Below are 21,189 nucleotides of genomic sequence, written 5' to 3'. Positions count from 1 at the left end.
CGTGAGGAAACGGATCGCGGGAACGTTTCGGAACGCATGTGACCCAAGGATTAACTAAAGTTTATTCATCATTGAGAGAGTAAGAGAGTAAAACGCGCTCGGCTCTTTTCAGTTTCAGCTCCGACGCACTCTCGGAAGTACAAGCTTTGCTCCGTTATACAGCTAATATAACACAAACATCATATGTTGGTATGTTACATATCCGAATGAAAGCAACCTCATCGGAGTTGATTTTTGGACGATCGTTTTCTACAAAGTCTCTCTGGTTGAAAATATCTCCATAGATATCTGAGTATCTCTGCTAAAAGCCTTAATACCGCGAGTCCTCACGCGTTTCTGCAGAAAACACAGGGCCTATAGCTCCTGCCTGACTTTTATCCTTCTTTTCATACTTAAAATCCGCAGACATTTTATGTAATAAATAAGACTCTTTCTACAGTCTTTCTAATACCGTCAAAATCTTTTTGTACTGTGGTGGCCACCGTCGTGTTTGGATTTAGCGATTCGTTGCAAATCTGTAATCCGCCGCTGTTACTCAAGAACCTCGCATTTAAATATAGTTACTATATTGTTGTTCCCACTATTTTCAAACACAGACAATTAAATCAGTGCATTATTGGGGTTAAACCCATACGTCACATGTGGATTAATTCCTTAACATTTTTTAAAGAATAATTAGAAATATTAAACTAAAATTATAATTTCAAAAAGTCTTCATTATATAATTTAAAGAGGTATATCTCTTTATTTTGGTAGATTTACTAAAAAAGTCTCAAATGTCAATTTAAGTTTACAGCAGCAGTTTGTCCCTTTTAGCTTTCCGTAGTCTGATGTACTCAAATGGCTGGAATACACTACAAGACTTTTAAAATCAGAACAGATTATTTTTAAACTAGACATCACACACTTGCAGACTTTTTGAAAGTTTCAGATAGAAACACACTAACTGATAAAATCTGCAGACTGGCACAGACTTTCTGCAACACGTCCAGAATGAAAATCTGAGCAAAAGTCTTATGCATTTTAGTTTTAGTGACAGTTGTCCCTGCTTTTTACATGTGTAGGTTATGTAGACTGTGCAGTGCTTAAAATAGTGAATAAAAATGCTGTGAAAAATCAATTGTAAAATGTTTCAACGTTTGTTAAACGCATGACGTCACGTTCTAAGAAAACAGTTCATAATCGCAGGTGATGAAGATGAATTCTTCGTCACGTTTGAGGCGAGTTTGGTTTCTTGGTCCACAAATTGTATGCATGTCGCGATATTACGTCAAATATGCAAAGTAGTTTGCGGCTCTTAATAGCTTTTAATTATGACAAAATGACCTGTTATGAACATTTAGGAACTTATTGGTCGCAAGTTGCTTTGGTGTGGACACTGTTGTCACCATAGTAGGCAATACTGAGTTGGAAAATGTGCTTTACCACAGGTGACTGTGAGGCGTGTCAAGCTGGGTGTCACTTCCTGTACCGCTCGCGCCGGGAGTTACCTGAGTTTTTAATCTTTAACCACCTGAACATCTCAATGGCGTCTACGGGGAAGGAGAAAGCTCTGAAAAGGGTTTCAGAAAAGTCCGACCAATGTAAGTTTCATTCTTATTTACATGTGAAGTGTGGGTGTGCCCAAAAGAGGGAACACACGTGTGTCATGGGAGCACACATGGGGCTTTAAACTAAGTGTTTCGAGCCATGTTACAGTTTACAGATAATTCATAATACATATGTTGTACATGATTATGTTTTAACAATCGATTTAGTCATGATTAAACATATGCTTTCAGGTGTCCACAGTAAGTATTTGGTATTTTTTATATTTTTGGAAAATAAAATACATTTACATAGGCTACTACACCACCAAACAATCTGTAGCTCAACAAAGATTGCATTTTTGCACGTATGCCTTTAATGCATTTATGCATTTAATGCAGGTGAGTTGATTCTCTGTGCATGCAGAAAAAATACAACAGAAATCTGTTTATCTCTGCAAACCCCCCAGGAGACTTGTGTGGACATGCACACACATTTTTTTGTGAACATCATTGTTGACATGCTTTTGTGTTTTAATTCGGAAGGGAAAAAAGTGCACAAATGGTAGTGTATCTCAGAAGACAAACTTTTTAAATCCTCAAACCTAAGATTTTACTAAAAAATTAGGTCAGCAAATAACTCTCTAAAGACATTTGCTGGCGAAGTTCACACTGTATCCTTTTGCATCCGCTTAAAGCAAACAACGGATTTCTTTCAGTGAGGCAGAGAACATTTAGATTAGTCACAACATACTGGTTCATTCTGGAAGAGGAAACTTGACAAAATAAGTCTGAACACTGTGACATTAATAACTCAGACAGAGTTAGAGGTGTATAAATGTATTCGTATTAGTATAAGTTTCCAGTGAGCGATTGTCACACTGTACATTAGTTGTGCATTGTGGGAGAAGGTTCCTCTTAAATTTGACGTCCCTCAGATTTTACTGTAGCCGATTTTGTATTTCGTTGGCAAGAAATGTTTAACTGGCGTCCCTGTGTCTCTGCAGTACTTCGTCAGTATGAGAACCTCCAAAAAGAGAACAAGAGAATCAAAAAGGAGGTAAGTTTTGTTGTCATATTAGCCTTTCAATCTTCTTGTTCTTTGTAGGTCCTTGACGCAAATCCCATAAAATAAGATTTTTTTTCCCTACAAAACCCTCATAGTAGCCATACCTAACTGTGATTAATTTTAATGATGCTAACTGTGATTCATTATATGTTGTTTCAGTGTAAACAAATGCGGGAGGAAAGAGATGTGGCCTTACGGAAGCTAAATGAATTTGAACAAGGTTGGTTTGATTTTAAAAATCTTAGATACAATGTTTAAAATTTCAATCTCTAATTTGCCTGAATGTGTACACTAAACATCAATGCATTGTCTGTTGATTGGTTGTATTTGAAGACTATTTTATAGAATTATCTTTTCCTGGTAAATAGTGCTAGTGTGCTTTGCTCTTTTGGACTTTGAACCCAGAATTAGACATATAGACACACCCTTGTGCTACAATAAGAAGACGTATCCCTGTTTTCCTCCAAGATTTAACAATCTTTGGTGTTTACAAAATAAATATTCATCGTTCAGAATCTCATGTTTCAACAATGTCTCAAATGTATCTTTCAAAAACGTCTTAGGATAAATAAAAATTACCAAATGACACAATCAGGAAAGCATTTGGTAAGTCTAAAGAGCTATGAGACAACCAAAATAGATCATTTTTGCAATAAATGTTTCAGAATGTGAGTTCATCATGAAATCGCAGTTTTAAATGGAGATTTTGGTTTCTTGGAAAATCTGATTACAGTTTGGAAGATAAAACACTTATAGACAACAGTATTCATTTGGGATATTTAAATCAAATCTAGTTTTTCCATCTTTCTGTCATTATGCCATTCAAACTGAGCTAAATCAAAACAAAATCGACAAAATCGATATCATTTCTTCTGGAAGCAAAACTATTATTTGCACCCAATCTTCTTTGTAATGCTGAAAAGGACAGTGATGTTTTGATGAATTGTCATACGTGTCATACATTCCCTGATGACACTTCAGACATGAGTGGAGCGATCAGCAGGTCTCACTTTTACTAAAGTTTGGGGTCTTGGGTTTATATCAACCACACACACCTGAGGGGGGCTGGTGGGGGAAAGCGACAGGTTTCAGTCTCAAACGAGTCTTTATGAGGAACGGGCACAGCCCACCAAATCACAGCACTTCACCTCTCTCGCACATGTATACAAATGTCACTCCCTTTTTCTTCTGGCGAAACGTGGATTTCAAACACATGAATTAAATTGCTGAAATTTTGAAAAGCACAACAAATGGCCACCAGTGTTGGCGGAAAAAAATCCATTACATTCTCATTTTAATGCATGAAATAGGTCATTATTTGATAGAGGCGCGTATGTTTTTGTGAATAATCTTGGCCTTTGCTCATGTTTCCTCAGCCATAAACACGTATTGTGTATGAGTTCCACTTAAATAGTGGCTGCAGCTTCTAGCAGAGCAGCTGCATATTAGGAGCTATTACGTGATTTCATAGCTCTTGGAAAATTGCTTCTATTCAGCGCAAAGCGACTGAGGGGGAGGTTGTGGTGGGGGGACAAGGGAGGCAGAGAGAGTGAGGGAGAGGGAGAGAAAAAGCCCCCAACACACAATCATGTCTTTTCAATTGGAGATGGCAAGGTTGATGACAACATGACCATTGTGTTCTAATGATAAGACCACAAAGGCATCTGCCCCCTCATCAAGCTCGGCGCTGTAGAAACAGCATCGCAGGCTCTAATTCACTTCTCCAACATGCGGGCCTGATAGCATTATACTCCACTCCTCGCGCGCGTAATCACTGTCTGTCTCAGAGAGAACACACACACAAGGAGCTGAGAAAAAAGCAGGAACGGTGGAAGAAGAAAGAGATTTGAAGACGTAACGTTGACGGGGAGGCCAAAACTTACAATTAAAGCTGCCAAACGTGACATCTGAAATCTCCCCCTTTTCCCCTCCTCTTCCACAACTGCCTCACACTTTGCCCGGTTTATGTGTAGCGCTATTACAATTAATCTGTCACTTAGTGCTAGTCCTACCAACGACACAGAGGGAGAGAGAGAGAGTCAAAGATGGCGTAGAGACGGGCAGCTAAGTACTGTTTAATGAGTGACAGGAAGGAGCTTACGACAGGAACTTGGATATCGCCTACACGGCGTTCATCAAGTTTTAATTAGGTGTCATTGGGAGGCAGCGGCTGGCCGCGATGCTGCTAATTCCTGTTTTCGCCTCTCAACCACAATGTGTAATTAGTTAAGAGGCTGCGAGCTGGTCGGCGGCCAGTCGCTGGTGATTACGGACACAAATAAGGTAAGAGCTCCAGGCATTAAGTGTCTGTCTGACATCTGCCTGTGTCGCCCTCCTTCGCTTTCTAAATATGATGGATTGCGTCGTCTCATCAGACCGGCTTCACTTTGAATGACAGAAGCGTGTGTTGTCGGTCAACAAACTGTTTGGAATGTTTAAGGGACTTTTTGTTGTTATTTGCAGTTTTGTGAGTCATTTGTACGTGTTGAAAGTCAACAAAAGGAAAACATCTTCGGAGGCAGAGAGAGATTCATGCATTTGGCAGTAAACGCAGAGGGAAAGAAAAGATGCTTGATTAACCAAAACACTGAGCTGGTCTGGACAGGCCTGTCTGACGTATAGCGCTGATCTCACTCTCTCCCCCTAAAGGATCAGTATGAAGTACTGACAGGACAGACCTATAGAATAACACAAAACACTATGAACTCGGCCTAAACAGAACCTGACAAAAACACTTTAGATTTGTATAAATTAGATATAGGTATAGTTCACCTAATAGTGGAAAATCTGTCATAATTTTTAAGTCACCCTCAAGTTGTTCCAAACAACATTTTTCTTTTGAACACAAGAATGTTTTTTCCCAACTATTGTAGTCAATAGTGCTCCAGAATTGTTTGATTACACACGTTCTTCCACATATCTTTATTTGTGTTCGGCAGAACAACAAACTTTATACAAGTTTGAAGCAACGTGATGGTGAGTAAATAATGACATCATTTTTATTTTTGGGTGAACTATCCCTTTAATGGGTCCAAACCACTTTTCGAAAAGCTTTTGTTTAACGCATTATTAGCCTCAAAATTTTATAATCATTTTTTCACCATCACAATGTGTAAAACCTGTATATGACTCTTTCTTCTGTGAAGCACAAATGTTTTTCGTCCATACCCAAAACGACTGGAAATCAATGGGCTCCAATTTTATTGGGTTACCAGCATTCTTTAAAACATCTTATTTCGTGTTCTGCCGAAGAAAGTCAAGTAAAGATGAATTTTCATTTTTGGGCAAACTATCCCTTTAATGCTGTTTATTGTTATTCATGCTTTTATGTCCATATTATTCTAGCAATATCGGATCATGTAATACCTGTAAAATAATTAAGCATAAAAAAGAAAAACAAAACTGGCGGCAGTTCAACAATGTCAGAATCTTATAAACTTTTGTGTGCCCCGTGGCTAGTTGGCATACAGTATGGATGTTTCGAAAGGAAACACACAAGGGCCAATGAGATTTTAACGTTATCGACATGCCATCATATTTAAACACTGTATTGTCTCGGTTTTGTAATGGGTATGTCATATATTGATACCTAAATAAGCCTTAAGAAAAAGTCTCTCATAAACATATTGTTTTTCTTATGAGCACATATATTTACTCATTAGAGTCATTTGGTTTTTTGTAACACCGTGTCTACACCGGATGTGGTGTGGCGCGATGAGACATGACAAGAAACAATAGAACGCATTAGAACACATTATAATTTTGTCAACACCGGACGTGGCGTGATGCGACGCGACAATCCCATTAGCCACTACGCGTCCTGTGTAGAAATGGTGTAATGATGATGTGTGTTTATGTGCTTATTAGAGCTTTGCCATGTTGAGCCCATATAAGAAGATAACATTATGGAATTCGTGAATCGAACTTGTCGCTGTGAGCACACTGGTGTCATATGTAAGAACACTTACCAATGGGCTATTGGCGCAGACACATGATGGCATTTTAATATAAATGAGTTGTATATGTTTGTGATGACATAAGATGATTAAATGAGTGATTTGTTTTTATATAGGTGAACTATTTCATTAACTGGCCAAACACCTTAGTAAGTGTGACTACAACATATAATTATAGCTGAAATATACGCGAGATGTTCCCAGTAATTCTGTGATAAAAGAGCCCATTGAGCATGAGAGCCGATGAAGAGCTATACTAGGTCTCAGTGCGCTGGACAGAGTAATTGTATGATGTTGTGACCTTGTCTGTCAACATCATGATAGGTTTTAATGTGCTGACTGCAGAACTCCAGAACGCGGATGACAGAAGACCTGTTGTGTGGTTTTCTGTTGTGACAACTGTAGTGTTTACGTTGCATCAAACGTCAAATTATGTTGTTTTTGTCTTCAGTGTCTCACAAGGTGATCGAGGAAGTGAACAACATTCAGGAGGATCTAGAGATTGAGAAGACCTGCAGACAGAGTGTAGAAGCTTTGGCCTCCAAGGTGAGTGAGCACAAATCTGCGAAGATTTGCGTTTTGTTCAATTTTAAATCCATTCACTTCGGTTTATTTTTATACTTTTTTAATTCTGTTTCAATCAATTCTATTCTGTTTTGTTCTTTTTGATTCTGTTCTGTTCAGGGCAGTCAAACGATTAATCGCAATTAATTGCATCCATTTATATATACACATATGCATATATTGAAGAAAAATAGAAAATGGAAAAAGGGATAAACATTTATATATAATTAAAATGATTAGAAAATAGAAATAAAAATATACAAAAATGTCCTAAATATATCTACATTTATGTGTATGTGTTTATAAACAAAATGAATATGCACAGTACACATACTTATATTATTATGAAACACAAACTTTTATTCTGGATGCGATTTATCGTGATTAATAGTTTGACAGTCCCAGTTCTTTCCTATTTAATTTATTCTCTTTTGTTTCATTTCATTATTTTCTGTTCGGTTTCAATATATTAGATTCCTGTCCTCATTTCCTGTTTTGTTCCGTTTCGCTCAGTTCTATTTTCAGAAACCATACCTTCACAATCATATATGTATGTTTTCGCTAATGCTTTCATGAAATATGATCAAGATCCGTTTTCCATCCATTTATTTACTCCTCTATCCTTAGCAAAGTACACACAGTTGCACTGCACATAGACATTCACTCCATTAGGTATATGTAAGACTCAATCTTAAGACTCAATTCTGTACACCTTTAACGTCATGTTTACCGCCTGCCCACCTAACTGGACCCATTCATTACATAAGTATTCAATTTCAAAAGCCCAGCACATTGTTTAGCTGGTCTTCAGTTGTGGTGTTCAGTCTTACTCGGGTCTGAAAGTAAAGTGGCTTGTTCTCTGAGCTCTCAGCAGGTGAATAGATCTTTAAAAGCCCAGGTGTGAAGCAGATTAACGCCAGCGATTACCGGCTCATCGCAGCCTCACTGATGGATGAATCTACTTTGTTCTGCTGTCTTTAGGTGATGAGCGACGATCACCACACACAGAGATAGAAATGAGAGAACAGTAGAATGAAAAAGAATCAAAGATGCAGATAAATGAGATACGAAGGCAGAGGACATTATCTTTACATTGGAAAAGGATGCTTTGTTTTTGAGAAGCAAGTGTCACCATGGAAATGTTTATTAATAGAAGATATTTCATTCTGCTACTGAAAACATCTTTATGTTGACATGCACTACTTTTTGTGAGTTTCTTTGCCCTGGTAGTACACTGCGGACAATATTTTATTTATTTTTCCACCCTGAAAATGGCTCTCTAGATTTATAATGCAGTTCTATTGAGGTATACAGTTTATCCTTTATACACGTGTGAAGCCATCGCAGATGTTCCTGAGTTGAGGAAGACCACAGAGAGTTTCATTTGTACAGAGGAAATAGACTTACAGCTGAGCCGTTGTGTGCCTCTGCATTATATGTTGGATGAAAGCGTAATTTAACCAATCAGCGGTTTCCTGACATCTTTAAACGCAAAAAAGCAGCTTGCTGGTGGTCACAGTGCGTGAAAACCCAGCGCAGATGGCCTTTGTCCTGGTCGCCCGTACGCATCCCCATACCGAGCTCCTCGTGCCTGCTGAACTGTGCACTAACAGCAGGAGGGTCCAGTAGGATTTAGTCTCTGCAGGTTTGCTCGTCCTCCATCTGTCTCACATTAAGTTCTGCTCAGGCCACACAACTGGATCAAGATGAAGTTCATGTCACTGGATGATGTTGGACATTTTTGTAAGCCAGGAAGCTCAGACCATTTGTACACAGATTTCATAGTTTCACACAATTATTAAAGTGAAAGTTCACCCAAAATGAAAATAATATATACATATTTAATTTAAATCATTGAGTTATCCTCATTTCAAATCTGTATGAGTTTATTTTGCTTGCAGATCACAAATGAAGATATTCTGAAGAATTTAACCAAGCAATATTGGTCCACGTTGACTTTTGTAGGGACACAAAACCATTTCTCAAGACACCTTATTTTGTCCTTTACAGGTTATGAATGAAATAAGGGTAAAAAGTTATGACAGAATTTTTTTTTTTGGGTCAACTATCGCTTGGTTTTAATGTAATGTAATGCAAAAGGGTGATCAGAACTCGTATATCCATTAAGGTTTTTGTTGTGATCATTACCATCTTACTTTTTGTTATGCTGCTTTTACTTGGTTACTTGGCATATGAGTTTAAAAGTTGAGAGACGGACACTGTAGATATTAAAGACATGAAAATAGCTCAGCGGCACAGCGAGACATGAACAGCATTCAATTGTACAGTGTAGTGGTCATTATAGAATTTTTTTTTTTTTACAAGAAATGGCACAATTGAATCAATCATTTTGTGCCCTCCTCTTGCGTAAGGCAGATGTTTATATTTTCGGGCCTCTTATTCAGACTAACATGCTTAATGCTTAAAGAGATAGATCACCAAAAAATAAAACGTCTTTCCTTATTTACTCCCCCCACATGTCATTACAAACCTTTAAGGGAAACTTTACTACAAAGTAAAAATTTCCTCATGTTTTACTCACCCTCAAGGCATTCTAACTGAATATGGATTTCTTCTCGAAGAATAATGCAGTCGAAGTTATGATACCAAGAATCATTTTATTTCCAAGCGGTAAAATTGCAATTAAATGTGTGTTGACTTTTTGAAGCTCCAAAAAGTGCATCTATCGATCAAAGAACTGCTGGACACGGCTCTCTGGTCTTAACAAAGGTCTTCTGCAGTGAAACGATGCGTTTGTTTAAGAGAAATATCTATATTGACAGCGCTATTAATGTTGATGTCTTGCTTACGTCGTCTCTCGAATGTGCGTAAACCAGAGGCTTGTTTTTCCGGCAGATTACGCAGGCGTGTCGTAAATTCCGGGTGACAAACTTATTTGTTCCAATAGGAAAACGTCTACTTTGGCAGAGTCTTTCGTCACCGTCATTTGCTGGAAAAACAAGCCTATGGTTTACGCGCATTCAAAAGATGATGTTTTGAAGAATGTTGGTAACCAAACAACATTGGCCTCCATTGACTTTTCAATGAAGACATTTCTCAAAATATCTTCTTTTGTGTTCCACAGAAGAAAGAGTCATAAACAGATTTTGAATGAGGTGAGGGTGATTTAAATAATATGTATTTAGTTTTTGAAATAAAACCACACGTTTTTACATTCAATACTGTTTTTGTCATAGCAAAGCGGAAATGTAGCATTTCACATTTGTTGCTTTCTCAAATTCACCAATATTTCTTAATCTTTGTGTTTGTGCCCCATTTTTAAAGTGCAGCGAATAAAAGTGTTTTCATTAATCATAAAACAGAAACCTGATTTCAACTCATGTGCGCAACTCTGCATGACTTTAACTTTTCCAAAATGTCCTTGATTTGCATTTCATCCCAAAGATCGAAAGGGTAAAGGAAACATTGTGAAAATTACAGCATTGGCTCATCTCACATTTACATTTAAATGAGTCCAAAAATTTTGGTAGGTATGATTGGAAAATGGGGAACGGAATGGTCTCTGTATTTCAGGTGTTTGATACATTGTCGACGACGACTGTAATTTCATCTGCCAAAAGATCTCAAGGCTGGTGGAACGAAAAGATAAACGAAAATCATAATCAATTTCTTAAACTCGGGAACATTTGAAATTAAAAAGCAGTAATGGATGAGGGTTTGAGGGCGGTGGCAGTCAAATCAAAGTGCAATCCAAACACATGACATTTTGTTTTTGATGTGTGATCAGAGGAGATGAGGGGCCCGGCCACATCGGGACACACGTCTGATTTGTGCCACTGTGTAATTTCGCCGCGGCACTCTCATCAATGCTAGATGATTATCGCAGGGCGCGTGTGTGCGCGGACCCTCGCATTCGTCTGTGCGTTATTCCTGTATTATATGTTGTTGATTGCGTTTTTAAAAGATGCATTCAGTGGAAAGGACGCGTCGGGAAATGGATTCACGTGCTGTGCGTCTTCACTTGGATGTCATTAATAAAGGGCTTCTTAAAGAGCTCCTATTTCATCCATGCCTCGTGCTCTTTTCTCTCCCTGACCAGAATGTCACCCAGGACTAATTTGCATGCCTCCGCCCCCATTGGCTCTCTGAGTTTCCATTAAGTGGACTTCCTAATTGAAGTGTGAATGACCAGTCTTAAATTACTTTAATTAGATGTTCGCAAAGTTAAAATTTCTCGGTTGCAGGTATGTACATGTGGAAAAGGAGGGAGTATATGGCCGACCCTGATAGCATGCTGTAATTATTTATGAAAACAGCTCCGGCATACGTGTAATGAAATGTCTATTATTTTGCCCCTGATTATTGCTCTTTTCTAGAGCGTTCATGCTGTGTGTTTCGATGTTTGATTGAGGGGAATTGCACGGGCGCCCGATGGGGTTCCAGTGGGCTGGGCCGTCCGTCTACATGCTGCTGGTGTACTGATTTGATTTCTCATATTTTTTCTCTTCGTAGCAAACACAGAAAATCACCGGTTTAGGTTTTATATCATTTGTGGTTCCATTTTTATTGCTGATTATTTCTGTAAACGTGACGATATTGACATGCGTCGATTAACTTGTGTGTACAGAATGTGTGAGGAACATGCTAAACCGACCAAGCAAATGAATGTTCCAATAATTCTTTAGTGTTTTATAATATTGTCATTTTCTTATATCTTCGTTCAGTTGAACAGACAGAACCGGTCTCTCAAGAGGAAGAGTATGCTGTATTTAGCCCATCTTAATGCTGATGTCGTTGCTGAGATCAAAATTGATGATGAGGAAGATGAAGCTTCACAGGAGATGGATGCCTGTAACTCCTCCCACTGTCAGCTCGTCATCACAGGTGTGTTAGTGCACTGTCCCATTATGCATTGCCAGGCAAAATGTTTTCAGATGCTGCCAGAAATGGCACAAAAAAGTTTACTTGTGCTTTAAAGGAATAGTTCACCTTCAAAATAAAAATTAAATCATTATTTATTCTCCCTCTTGTAATTTCAAACCTGTATGATTTACTGTTTCCTGGAGAACACAAAAAAGAAGATATTTTGAAAAATGTTGGTAATAGAAAAACGTTGGTCCTCATCGACTTGCATTGGCTTTGTGTCCATACAATAGAAGTCAATGGGGACCAGCGGTTTTTGGTTACCAACATTTTTCAAAATATCTTCTTTTGTATTTTGCGGAAGAAAGAAAATCACAAAGATTGACAGAGTCAGTGAATTTTCATTTTGAAGGTGGACTATTCCTTTATGTAAATATAAATATATATATATATATGATAATATGATGTTAATAAATATTGACATAATGTGAAAATGTTTTTCCTATATTTGTTATTTAATCGATTGACTGTTTTGTGGGTATGTTATTAATACATGTTTATTTATTTATGGCAGAGCTGAGGGATAAGCTAGAGGTGATCCTGGCGGTAAAGAAACAGATGGCTTTCGATCTGGAGACAACAAGAGAACAGCTCTGTCAAACTAGACAGGAAGTAAGTGAGAATGCACTTTAATTTCAGTTTTTATTACATGTGCTCACACATGCTTTTCCAAAAATTTACATTTATCAATTTACCATCAATCTTTGTCAAAATGGTTTCTCTCACTCTCCTCTTCCTCTTCTTAAGCTCCAGAAAGAGAAACAAGATAATACTGTTTTAATAGCTGAAACATTTCAACAAAAGAAACTCCTGGAAAAATACAACAGAGGTCAGAATACATTTTCTATTATTTATGTAGGCATTGCTGAGTTATTTGAAACAAGTATGCTTGTTAAATGCCATTTAATACATTTCTGTGTATAAAAATACACATTATATACAAAATTGTAACATTGTATGTTTCAATTGTCTTTCCACATTTTGAGGGTTAAACAAATTAACATAGCCTACTAGAAAGTTTCCAATAAAAAAACATGCAATGAAAACGATCCATTTGAGCAAATTTGTGTGTAGTTTCTCAGTATGCTCTGGAGGAGTTTGAGACCTTACAGGAGGATCTGAAGCTTGAGAGAGACCTGCGTTCTGAAGCAGAGACGTTTGCGCATAAGGTGAAAGCAGGCTTACTATACGTAATAAGAATTTGAAAGAAATGTATTTGACATTCGAGGAACTCTGAATATTAATGTGTGACTTATTTGGTATGGATGTGTTTTATGCATTCTCTCTGTGTGTGAAGATGCTGATAGAACAGAAGAAGTTAAAAAGACAGAGCCAGTTGATAATTCAGAGTGTGTCTCCGGCCGAATCACTCCAGAAAGCTCTGGCAGAGATCAACACACTAACACACACTTTAGAGACGGAGAGACTGGAGCAGCAGAAGCAGGTAACACACACATCATATTTTGTGTGGCCTTTAGAAAAGAGAAACCAAACAAATGAAAGTTAAAGGGAACCTCTGCCCAAAAATGAAAATTCTGCCATTAATTACTTGCCCTCAATTGGTTTAACATCCCAAGGACCTCCGTTTTTCCCAAGAACGCAAATTAAGGAAGTTTTGGAAGCTTTCTGACTCCCCCATAGACTGCACCACAAATAAATTTCAAAGCGCTGAAAGTGTGTAAAGACATCGACAACCGGTGGTTCAGTATTAATAAATGTAATGCCATGAGGATACTTTTTGTGCGCAAACGAACAAAAATAACGACTATATTCAAAAACTTCTTGATTTTAGTGTTAGTGTCGTGATGAAAGTGCATCCCGTATCAGCATCGCTCGACACGTGTGTGTTGCTGACGCTGGATTCTGAGTTCTGGAGGCCGGAAGCGCATCTCTTTGTTTATGGGTTTTGACAAGAAGGGAGACGGCTACCTCCAGGGCATGCGCACTTCAAACCGCATAATTTTTGTCACTCATTTTTATATTGTAAGGTTAGGTTTATATGTAATTTATTGTAATTATATGATGAGATTTTGCACCACTTCCGGCCGTAGCTGTATCCCATCTAGCAACAACCCAGAGGAAGACGCTGTCATTGCCACACGCATGCGTCGTGTGGCTCTCAGGAACGTGCGCTGGAAACTAACACTCAAATCAAGTTTTTGAATATAGTCATTATTTTTGTTTCTTTGAGAACAAAAAGTATCCCCGTCGCATTATATTTATTAATACTGTACCACTGGATTCACGTTTACTATTTTATGATGTCTTTCTGCGCTTTGAAGTTTGGTTGCGTTGCAATCTATGGAGGAGTCAGAAAGCTTCCAAACTACCTTTATATGCGTTCTGGGGTCCTTGGGATGTTAAACTACTTGAGGATGAGCAATTAATGGAGAATTTTATTTTTTGGTGGAGGTTCCCTTTAACAAGCCTTGACCAACATTGGACCGGCTACTCCTATCTTTCTGATGACTTTTCATTGATGTGCTTCTTTAGGTGTTTGTTTAATTACATGTTTTGGTGATAAATGTAACTATGTGTGTGTTTCAGATGAAAGCACTTGAAGAACAGATACAAAACAGTGAATTAAAAAAGCAGCTCCTGACGTTACAAAGACAAACAGAACTGCTGGAGGAAGAAAGAAAAGAGTGGCAGCACAAGTACACTAAAGCTGAAACCGAGGCCAAGGATCTCAGATTCACAGGTACATTTTCTAGAACTCGAATTAATGAACTTGAAGTTGCGAGGATTATGCTGTACCGTTTGAGCTAAATGAAAGTTAATTACAACTGTATGTGTTTTAAAGCACCAGGATCAGTCGAGGTGTGTATCTATGAGGACTGTTTTTGTATGTATTGCAGTGGAGGAAGTAAAGAAAAAGCTTCAGCAGGTCACCAACCCATCACCAGCTGCCCTATCAGCAGCACCACCGCCTCCTCCGCCCCCACCTCCTCCGCCTCCACCTTCTGCATCCTCAAGCAACCCTCTCAGGTATGTGTTTGGGAGCGTTTGTGCCAAGTGTGCAAATGAAGAGTTTGGTTCCAAAATGTGGTTCGAATCGAGTTATTCCTATTTTTAAATGTTTTGCATGTCATTAACCTAAACATTTTTGTGTATATTTTGCAGCTCACTATTGTCTATACTTCGTAAGAAAAAAGATATCAGCCCCGAAATCGCATTAGTGGAAAAGGACTCCTCTGAAAAAGCCCCAGGTAAAGAGCAAAGCTCCAACACATCTAGCTTCATTTCCCATCTATAAACCCTCTCAGTTTAAAAGTTCAGCTTTTTACCTAGGGCACGTAGCGAAGGATTCACAAGCCTCAGTGGAAATTAATAAATGCAAAGATTATATAAAATGATCTTGTAAAACCGTAATCGTGAGCGGCTGATATTTCAAGGTTTCGCTATTGTCTCGTTCCATTAATAAGGCTAGCGCTGCCTGGAGTTGTGTTTCATGGAAAAGATTTCATACATTTACCTCTTTGATTAAAGTTGCGGATTAAAACGCTGTACTGTATTCAGAGAGTCGGAATGTAATTATATGTACACAGTTTTACGTAGTTTAAAAGTTTTATTTGTTGTCATAGTAGTAAGACTTGGGTCAAGTTCAAGTTTTTCCTGAACTATTTCTTTCCTGTTCAAATTTCAAATAAAATAAAGCAGACTTTAAGCCTTTTGCTGAAGGACAAACGCTGCTTTTACAGCATTGGATAAGTCATTACCCATTTGTGCAAACGACAATTTTTAAATTCTTGAATTATAGGAAGGATTTCATGTCCATAGAATTTGTCTGGTGAACTTTCACCTTGACTTTTCACCTTTTTTACACTAGGTTTGATTTTTAATGGTGCTCTTTCAGACGCTTTTACTGAGTTCTTTCACATACTATAATAAAGTGATTAGATTTTTTCATCAGTTCTTCATGTATTAAACTGAAATTCACTGCCTGTTAAATACTGCACAAGGACAGATTGACTATTCTTTTATCATTTTTTTGTTTGCACATTCTAGCTCAAATACACATCATCACAATGGTTTGTTAAGTTTGATTATGTGCGAAATTATTCTGTATCTTAAAGTATGAAAGGCAAGCTTAAATAGATGTGTTTTTTGTGTTAATGTGTTTTTTAAGAAAAATAACATATTTGTGTTTGTCTGACAGACAAGGACATCAGACATCAGGCTGTAGATGAGATGATGCAGCGGATCAAGAAAGGGATTCAACTCCGTCCGGTTTCCCACACAGCCAACAGAACCAGACCGGGACCGGTACAAATTTAGTTTTACCTCTGCAAACAATTACAAAGTCATAGCTTTATATTCCCAACTTTTCATTTTTTCTCCAATGTTTTCCTGCAGAAAGAACAAACATCACATTCTGCTATACAGGAGCTTAAAGGGATTCTGGTAAGGAATTTTATTCTTTTATCAATTATATGAACATCATTAGTATATATTTGCAATCAATTATTAAATAGTTGATCACAGTTATTAATTATTAAAACAACATCATTTTAACACTAAGGCCTAAGAACAACTGTTGACACTGCAACTGAATCTTTTTATTTAGAACTCTGTTAAGCATTCAGGCCCCTCCCCCTCATCTGGGACCGGCCCTCTATCACCATCCCCAAAGTCTGAGCTAGAAAAAGCCCTGTTAAGACGGAGAGAAGCACTGGACACTACACAGACTAACAGTCAGTAAAACGCACACTGTTTCCCATTCCTCTGGGCCAAATAATCATTTAACCTTCAACCCTTTCTCTCCAGCAACTCCCAGTAGTTTTTTAGATCCGACCCATGTCAAGCAAACCCAGAAAGAACCAGACCAGAGCATAAGAGACCAGGACATACAGCACGGCAACCACACTTTGCACTAAACTGAGACCTCAGAGGAGAACTCTGGCTGTGAGTATCTACTCTGTCACAGACCAACAGGACCTAATATGCCTTTGTTCATAGTTTTACCATCAAAACTAGACATAAAAACAAATCAATATATCAAAATCATTACAGTGAATAAACATTGCCTTTTACAATTTTTTTTACGGGATTTCTTTGTAGCTCGTTTAGGTTTAAAGTGTAACAGAATATAGGTAATTTATGCTTTCCTTCACACATATCAATAAACGAGAACTTGCTGGTTCAATAGAAAAATAACAAACAAAAAATTAATGTCTACACTTACTGCCCCCTTTTGTTCCAAACCTATATAAATAAGTTTATTCTACTGAACACAAAGGAAGAAATTTGGTAGAATGTTAGCAATTTTCAGTTCTTGGACATCTTTGACTACCATAATAGGAAATATTGAAATGGTAGTGAAAGGTGCACCCAGAACTTTTTGTTTTCCTAAGTTCCTTAAAATATTTAATTTTGTGTTCAACAGAACCAAGAAATTCATACAGGTTTGGAACTACTTGAGGGTGATTAAATGGTGAAAGAATTTTTGGGTGAAGTATCACTTTGCTTTAAAAAAGTACTTCTTTACTTTGTGTCACCTGCTTTGCTTTAAGTGTTTGTGGGAGTAATAGCAGTGAAACTGAATCCCTCCAATCCATGGTCTTTGGTGAAGTAGTTGAGCGAGGACAGTCCATCCAAAGTATTGACAGATGTTTTGTGTGAGAAGCATTTCTAGCGGGGCGTTGGTGGTTAGACTTGAACACTAGCTAACATGGTCCTTTCAAATGCCTCTGACTACACGAATATTAACCTTCCCACTCTGTAATTACATGGCACTGGGATAAACCTATGCCCATTAAACAATCTTTATACTGTTTCATGAAACCTTTCTTTCGAGTTTGGTTCAACAATCACGCAGCACTGTTATTTTGCTAGAGGTGATGTTCTTGAAATATTTCTGCAATTCTTTTCAAAATAACTTGCAATGAATTGACAATATCTATAAATTGTACAGTAATGACATGTTATTTTTTTCTAAATTGTTCAATTTTCAGTGTGGCAATAAAGCTGTTATCGAACAGAATGCACAACACGGATATGCGTAAACTGGTGTATTAAGTGGATAAAATCTATTTAGAATTTTTTTTTCACTATTGGGCTGTCACCACATCAGGGGACCTGAGGGGGGTTTCTTTATGGCAGAGGTGAAGAGTATGATAGGATAAAAGTTAAATGCTTCATTTAAAGGAAGTCAAACTTTCACGAGGGGATGTTATAGATCAAAAAGGCATTGGTTATGGTTAAAATGAGCCGCGTACATACTTGCTGCAGTCATATTGCACAAGGTACAAACAACATACTCTTTTTGTAAATGTAAATGGGAGAAGCAATTGGTGCAAGGTTTACGATTAAAATGTGTAATGTGTGGTTTAAAGTAAGTTTGAGAAATCCTGCCCTGAATTAACAGTTATTAATTTTTTATCACGGAGCGCTGAAGTGCAAAGAGATTTTTTTTGCTTTCAAAAAGCTGTAGGGAACACAAAGTAAAGTTCCAAATAAATGCCCTTCAAAGTTTTGTATCGCTTCAAGCATTTCATTTCTGAAGAGTCAAAATTATGAAAGTATACTTAAGAATATACAGTCTGCGAATGAACTAAAAGAAAAGGAATTTTACATTTTTATCTCACCCACAAGGATATTGCCTCAAAAGACCATTTTGAAAGTATTATAAAAGTAAAAGAAGAGATCTAAAGATCTTATGATGGTGTGCAAAGACCTAACTCACGACAATAATTTAGGAATCGGCCAGTGTTAAAACCAGTGAAGTCTTTCTCCTAAGCTTTCATTTATGTTTTAAAGTGCTCATCGAAAATTTGACCCCTAAACTTACATCTTTATATTCCAATCCATTCTAATAGTAAATGTTTTATTTATCCGGAATGGTGTGTGATGTTTGTCATGCTTCGTTACACAAAAGGATTTCATTTCCTCTGTTGAGCTGCAGCTGCTGTGATGTGTTATGTTGTGTTGTGGTGTGAAACACGAGACGTGTGTGTGTGCACAGGGCTCAGTGACACTTTCGGATGGCTTTCGTACACTTAGGCGCAATTTCCACTGCGGCTTAAAGCTCGTCGTGGGCCTAAATCTTCCCGGATACAAGAGGAAACTTTAGTCCTACTTCATTCTTATTCTCTCTTCCCTTTTCTCTTCTTTTACTCTGTTTCTTTCCTGACCCTGCAACAGAATAACACACACTTAATGCTTATCCAAGGCTGTGTTTGGAAACACTTAATTTTGCTTTCAAAATTTTATTGAAATAATATATATCTCTTTTTTTTCTGAATTGAACCGCTTTGTGGGATTAAAGTGGTAGTCAAATGTGCCCCAGAACAGTTTTTTTTCCTAAACTCTACAAAATATTTTATTTTGTGTACAACAGAACAAAAAAATATATTCAATAATAATTATTTCTACTATGGTAGTCAATGGTGCCCCAGAAATTTCAGTTGCTAACATTTTTCCGATTATCTTTTTATGGAAATTGGCCATGAAAAGATGACATTTTGTCTCAAATGAGTTTAGATTTGAAAGCAAAATTAGGGAAAGGATTTTTTTACTTTTTATATGATGTGAATCGAAAAAAAAAGCAATAATAATAATTTAAGCCCCGCCCCTATATTTAATTTAGTGGCCTTGTAAAATAGTTACGAATTCCCATGAGATTGCGTTGTGAAGTCATCCTGTAGAAATCAAGTTTATAAGATGAGGGGAGAACGATTGTGGTGAACTAGCTGTGTTTTTGACCACATCATTTTTGTACAGTATATTTGAATTTTTTTCCAATTGGCGTTTGTTAAAGATGCAAGTAAATGAGTTAATATATTGCTCAATTGTGTTCCTCCTTTTTCTCTCTCTCTCTATTTTCTCCCAGCCCATGTTGCTTTGATCGACATGCTGTCAAACTCAACAAGCTTGTAATCATGAAACGTCACGCTGGGCTGCTTGCTTTGTCGTTCCCTCTGACTTACATTTGTTTGGTTTTGAGCGTGTTTTGTAACGCTCCTCTAATTGTCGTTTCAAAACCATAGTCAAGCATCACAAACAACCTCTACTGACAGATTCCTCAAATTGGAGCCTAGCTTGGGTGTTTGTATGTGTATGTAAAACACTTCATTTAGCTTGTTTTGTTAGTAATTTCGTTTATTTTTCAAACAGAATGATTGCATGGTAGGGAGCCTGGGTAACTTGTAATGTTGGTCTAAAATCTCTCTCTTTTCAGCCCCACTTGCTCACTCCCGCAGTGTGAAAATAGCAGTTTTTTCAACAGATGTCACCCATTGTACATCCATAACAGGCAGTCTTCTGTGCATCATGTAAGTTTGATGCACTTTGGAGATTTTTTTCTCTTATAAAGTTGTCGATAAATTTCGTTTTCAAAAATAAAGAATCGACTGGTTTTAACAAACATGTTGGTTGATTAGAGAGGTGAACTCATCGCATTCTTGGAAGGTGGTCTATAGTTTGGAGGCACAGCTGTGGGTTTGTGTTTTCTCTCTGTTAACACAAAACAGTCCATTCACACGCTTTCACACAAACACATAAACACACACAAACACTTGTATGAAGCGGACACTGCTGCCCTTTTCAAAAGGCTGGATAATTGGCCCCATTCAGTGACTGTGTGTCTGTCAGTATCTGTTGTCTGTATGAAGTGAGAAGAGGATGTGGAAAAGGAAGTGATGCGTTGTCTTATTTGTCGCTTTATAATGCAAGAACAGCTTTGATTTTTCTGAAAACATCCCTGTGTGTGGGGAAGATGGGGTGGAGTCTACTTGAAATATGTGTGTTGAATAAATAAAGCTTTTGATTTAAAGTGTTATATTTAAAGCTTTAAACAGATTTTTTTTAACAATGTTTGGTCATTTTAATACATTTTAGTCCAACAGTCCAAGTATACATTTAATATTTTGCTTATAATAATTCTAATAATTTTTATTTTGTAGGGAAATCAGGAGTACAAAAGAGGATCTTAAGAAGGAAAACGCTGTCAAACACACACGCACACAGATTGTTCAGGGTGATTTAAAAAATTGTTGCAAAAGTAAATTTTCACTTAATTATCCTACCCGTATATGGAGAACAAGTTTGTGTAAAAATATGACTGCTGTGACTGTTTTTAAAATAAAAACACAGTTTTTATTTCAAAACTTGAGTTCTTTTTATATTTTATAAATTCTTTTATGTTTTAAATGATGTAAGCTCTAAACAATGTTTCACCGAGAAAGATGAT

General features: G+C 37.3%; 1 protein-coding gene across 4 annotated transcripts; it reads left to right on the top strand.

Moving 5' to 3' along the window:
• The first annotated feature begins 1,083 nt into the window (after positions 1–1,083).
• On the top strand, positions 1,084–21,084 carry shtn1 (shootin 1). Of its 4 annotated transcripts, none has more exons than XM_056768819.1 (18): positions 1,084–1,220; positions 1,431–1,583; positions 2,534–2,586; positions 2,755–2,815; positions 7,003–7,097; positions 11,801–11,960; positions 12,514–12,611; positions 12,747–12,828; positions 13,074–13,168; positions 13,297–13,443; positions 14,547–14,700; positions 14,858–14,987; positions 15,123–15,208; positions 16,159–16,265; positions 16,356–16,403; positions 16,567–16,693; positions 16,767–16,904; positions 20,903–21,079. In XM_056768819.1, exons 2-17 carry the CDS (start codon positions 1,526–1,528, stop codon positions 16,874–16,876), a joined length of 1,611 nt encoding a protein of 536 aa, XP_056624797.1. In that variant the 5' UTR covers positions 1,084–1,220; positions 1,431–1,525; the 3' UTR covers positions 16,877–16,904; positions 20,903–21,079. The 4 variants fall into 4 exon arrangements, 2 of the variants coding, with proteins under 2 accessions (XP_056624797.1, XP_056624796.1); XR_008909184.1 differs by lacking the exon at positions 1,084–1,220 and adding an exon at positions 20,179–20,272 and having other exon boundaries at positions 1,390–1,583; positions 20,903–21,084; XR_008909185.1 differs by lacking the exons at positions 1,084–1,220; positions 20,903–21,079 and adding exons at positions 20,179–20,272; positions 20,381–20,885 and having other exon boundaries at positions 1,390–1,583.
• Positions 21,085–21,189: the final 105 nt, after the last annotated feature.

This window comes from Triplophysa dalaica, chromosome 15 (genome assembly GCF_015846415.1).
Source record: "Triplophysa dalaica isolate WHDGS20190420 chromosome 15, ASM1584641v1, whole genome shotgun sequence".
NCBI classification, from domain to species: Eukaryota; Metazoa; Chordata; class Actinopteri; order Cypriniformes; family Nemacheilidae; genus Triplophysa; species Triplophysa dalaica.
The sequence above is the reverse complement of the archived record's forward strand: the minus strand, read 5'-3'. Positions and strand labels throughout refer to the sequence as shown.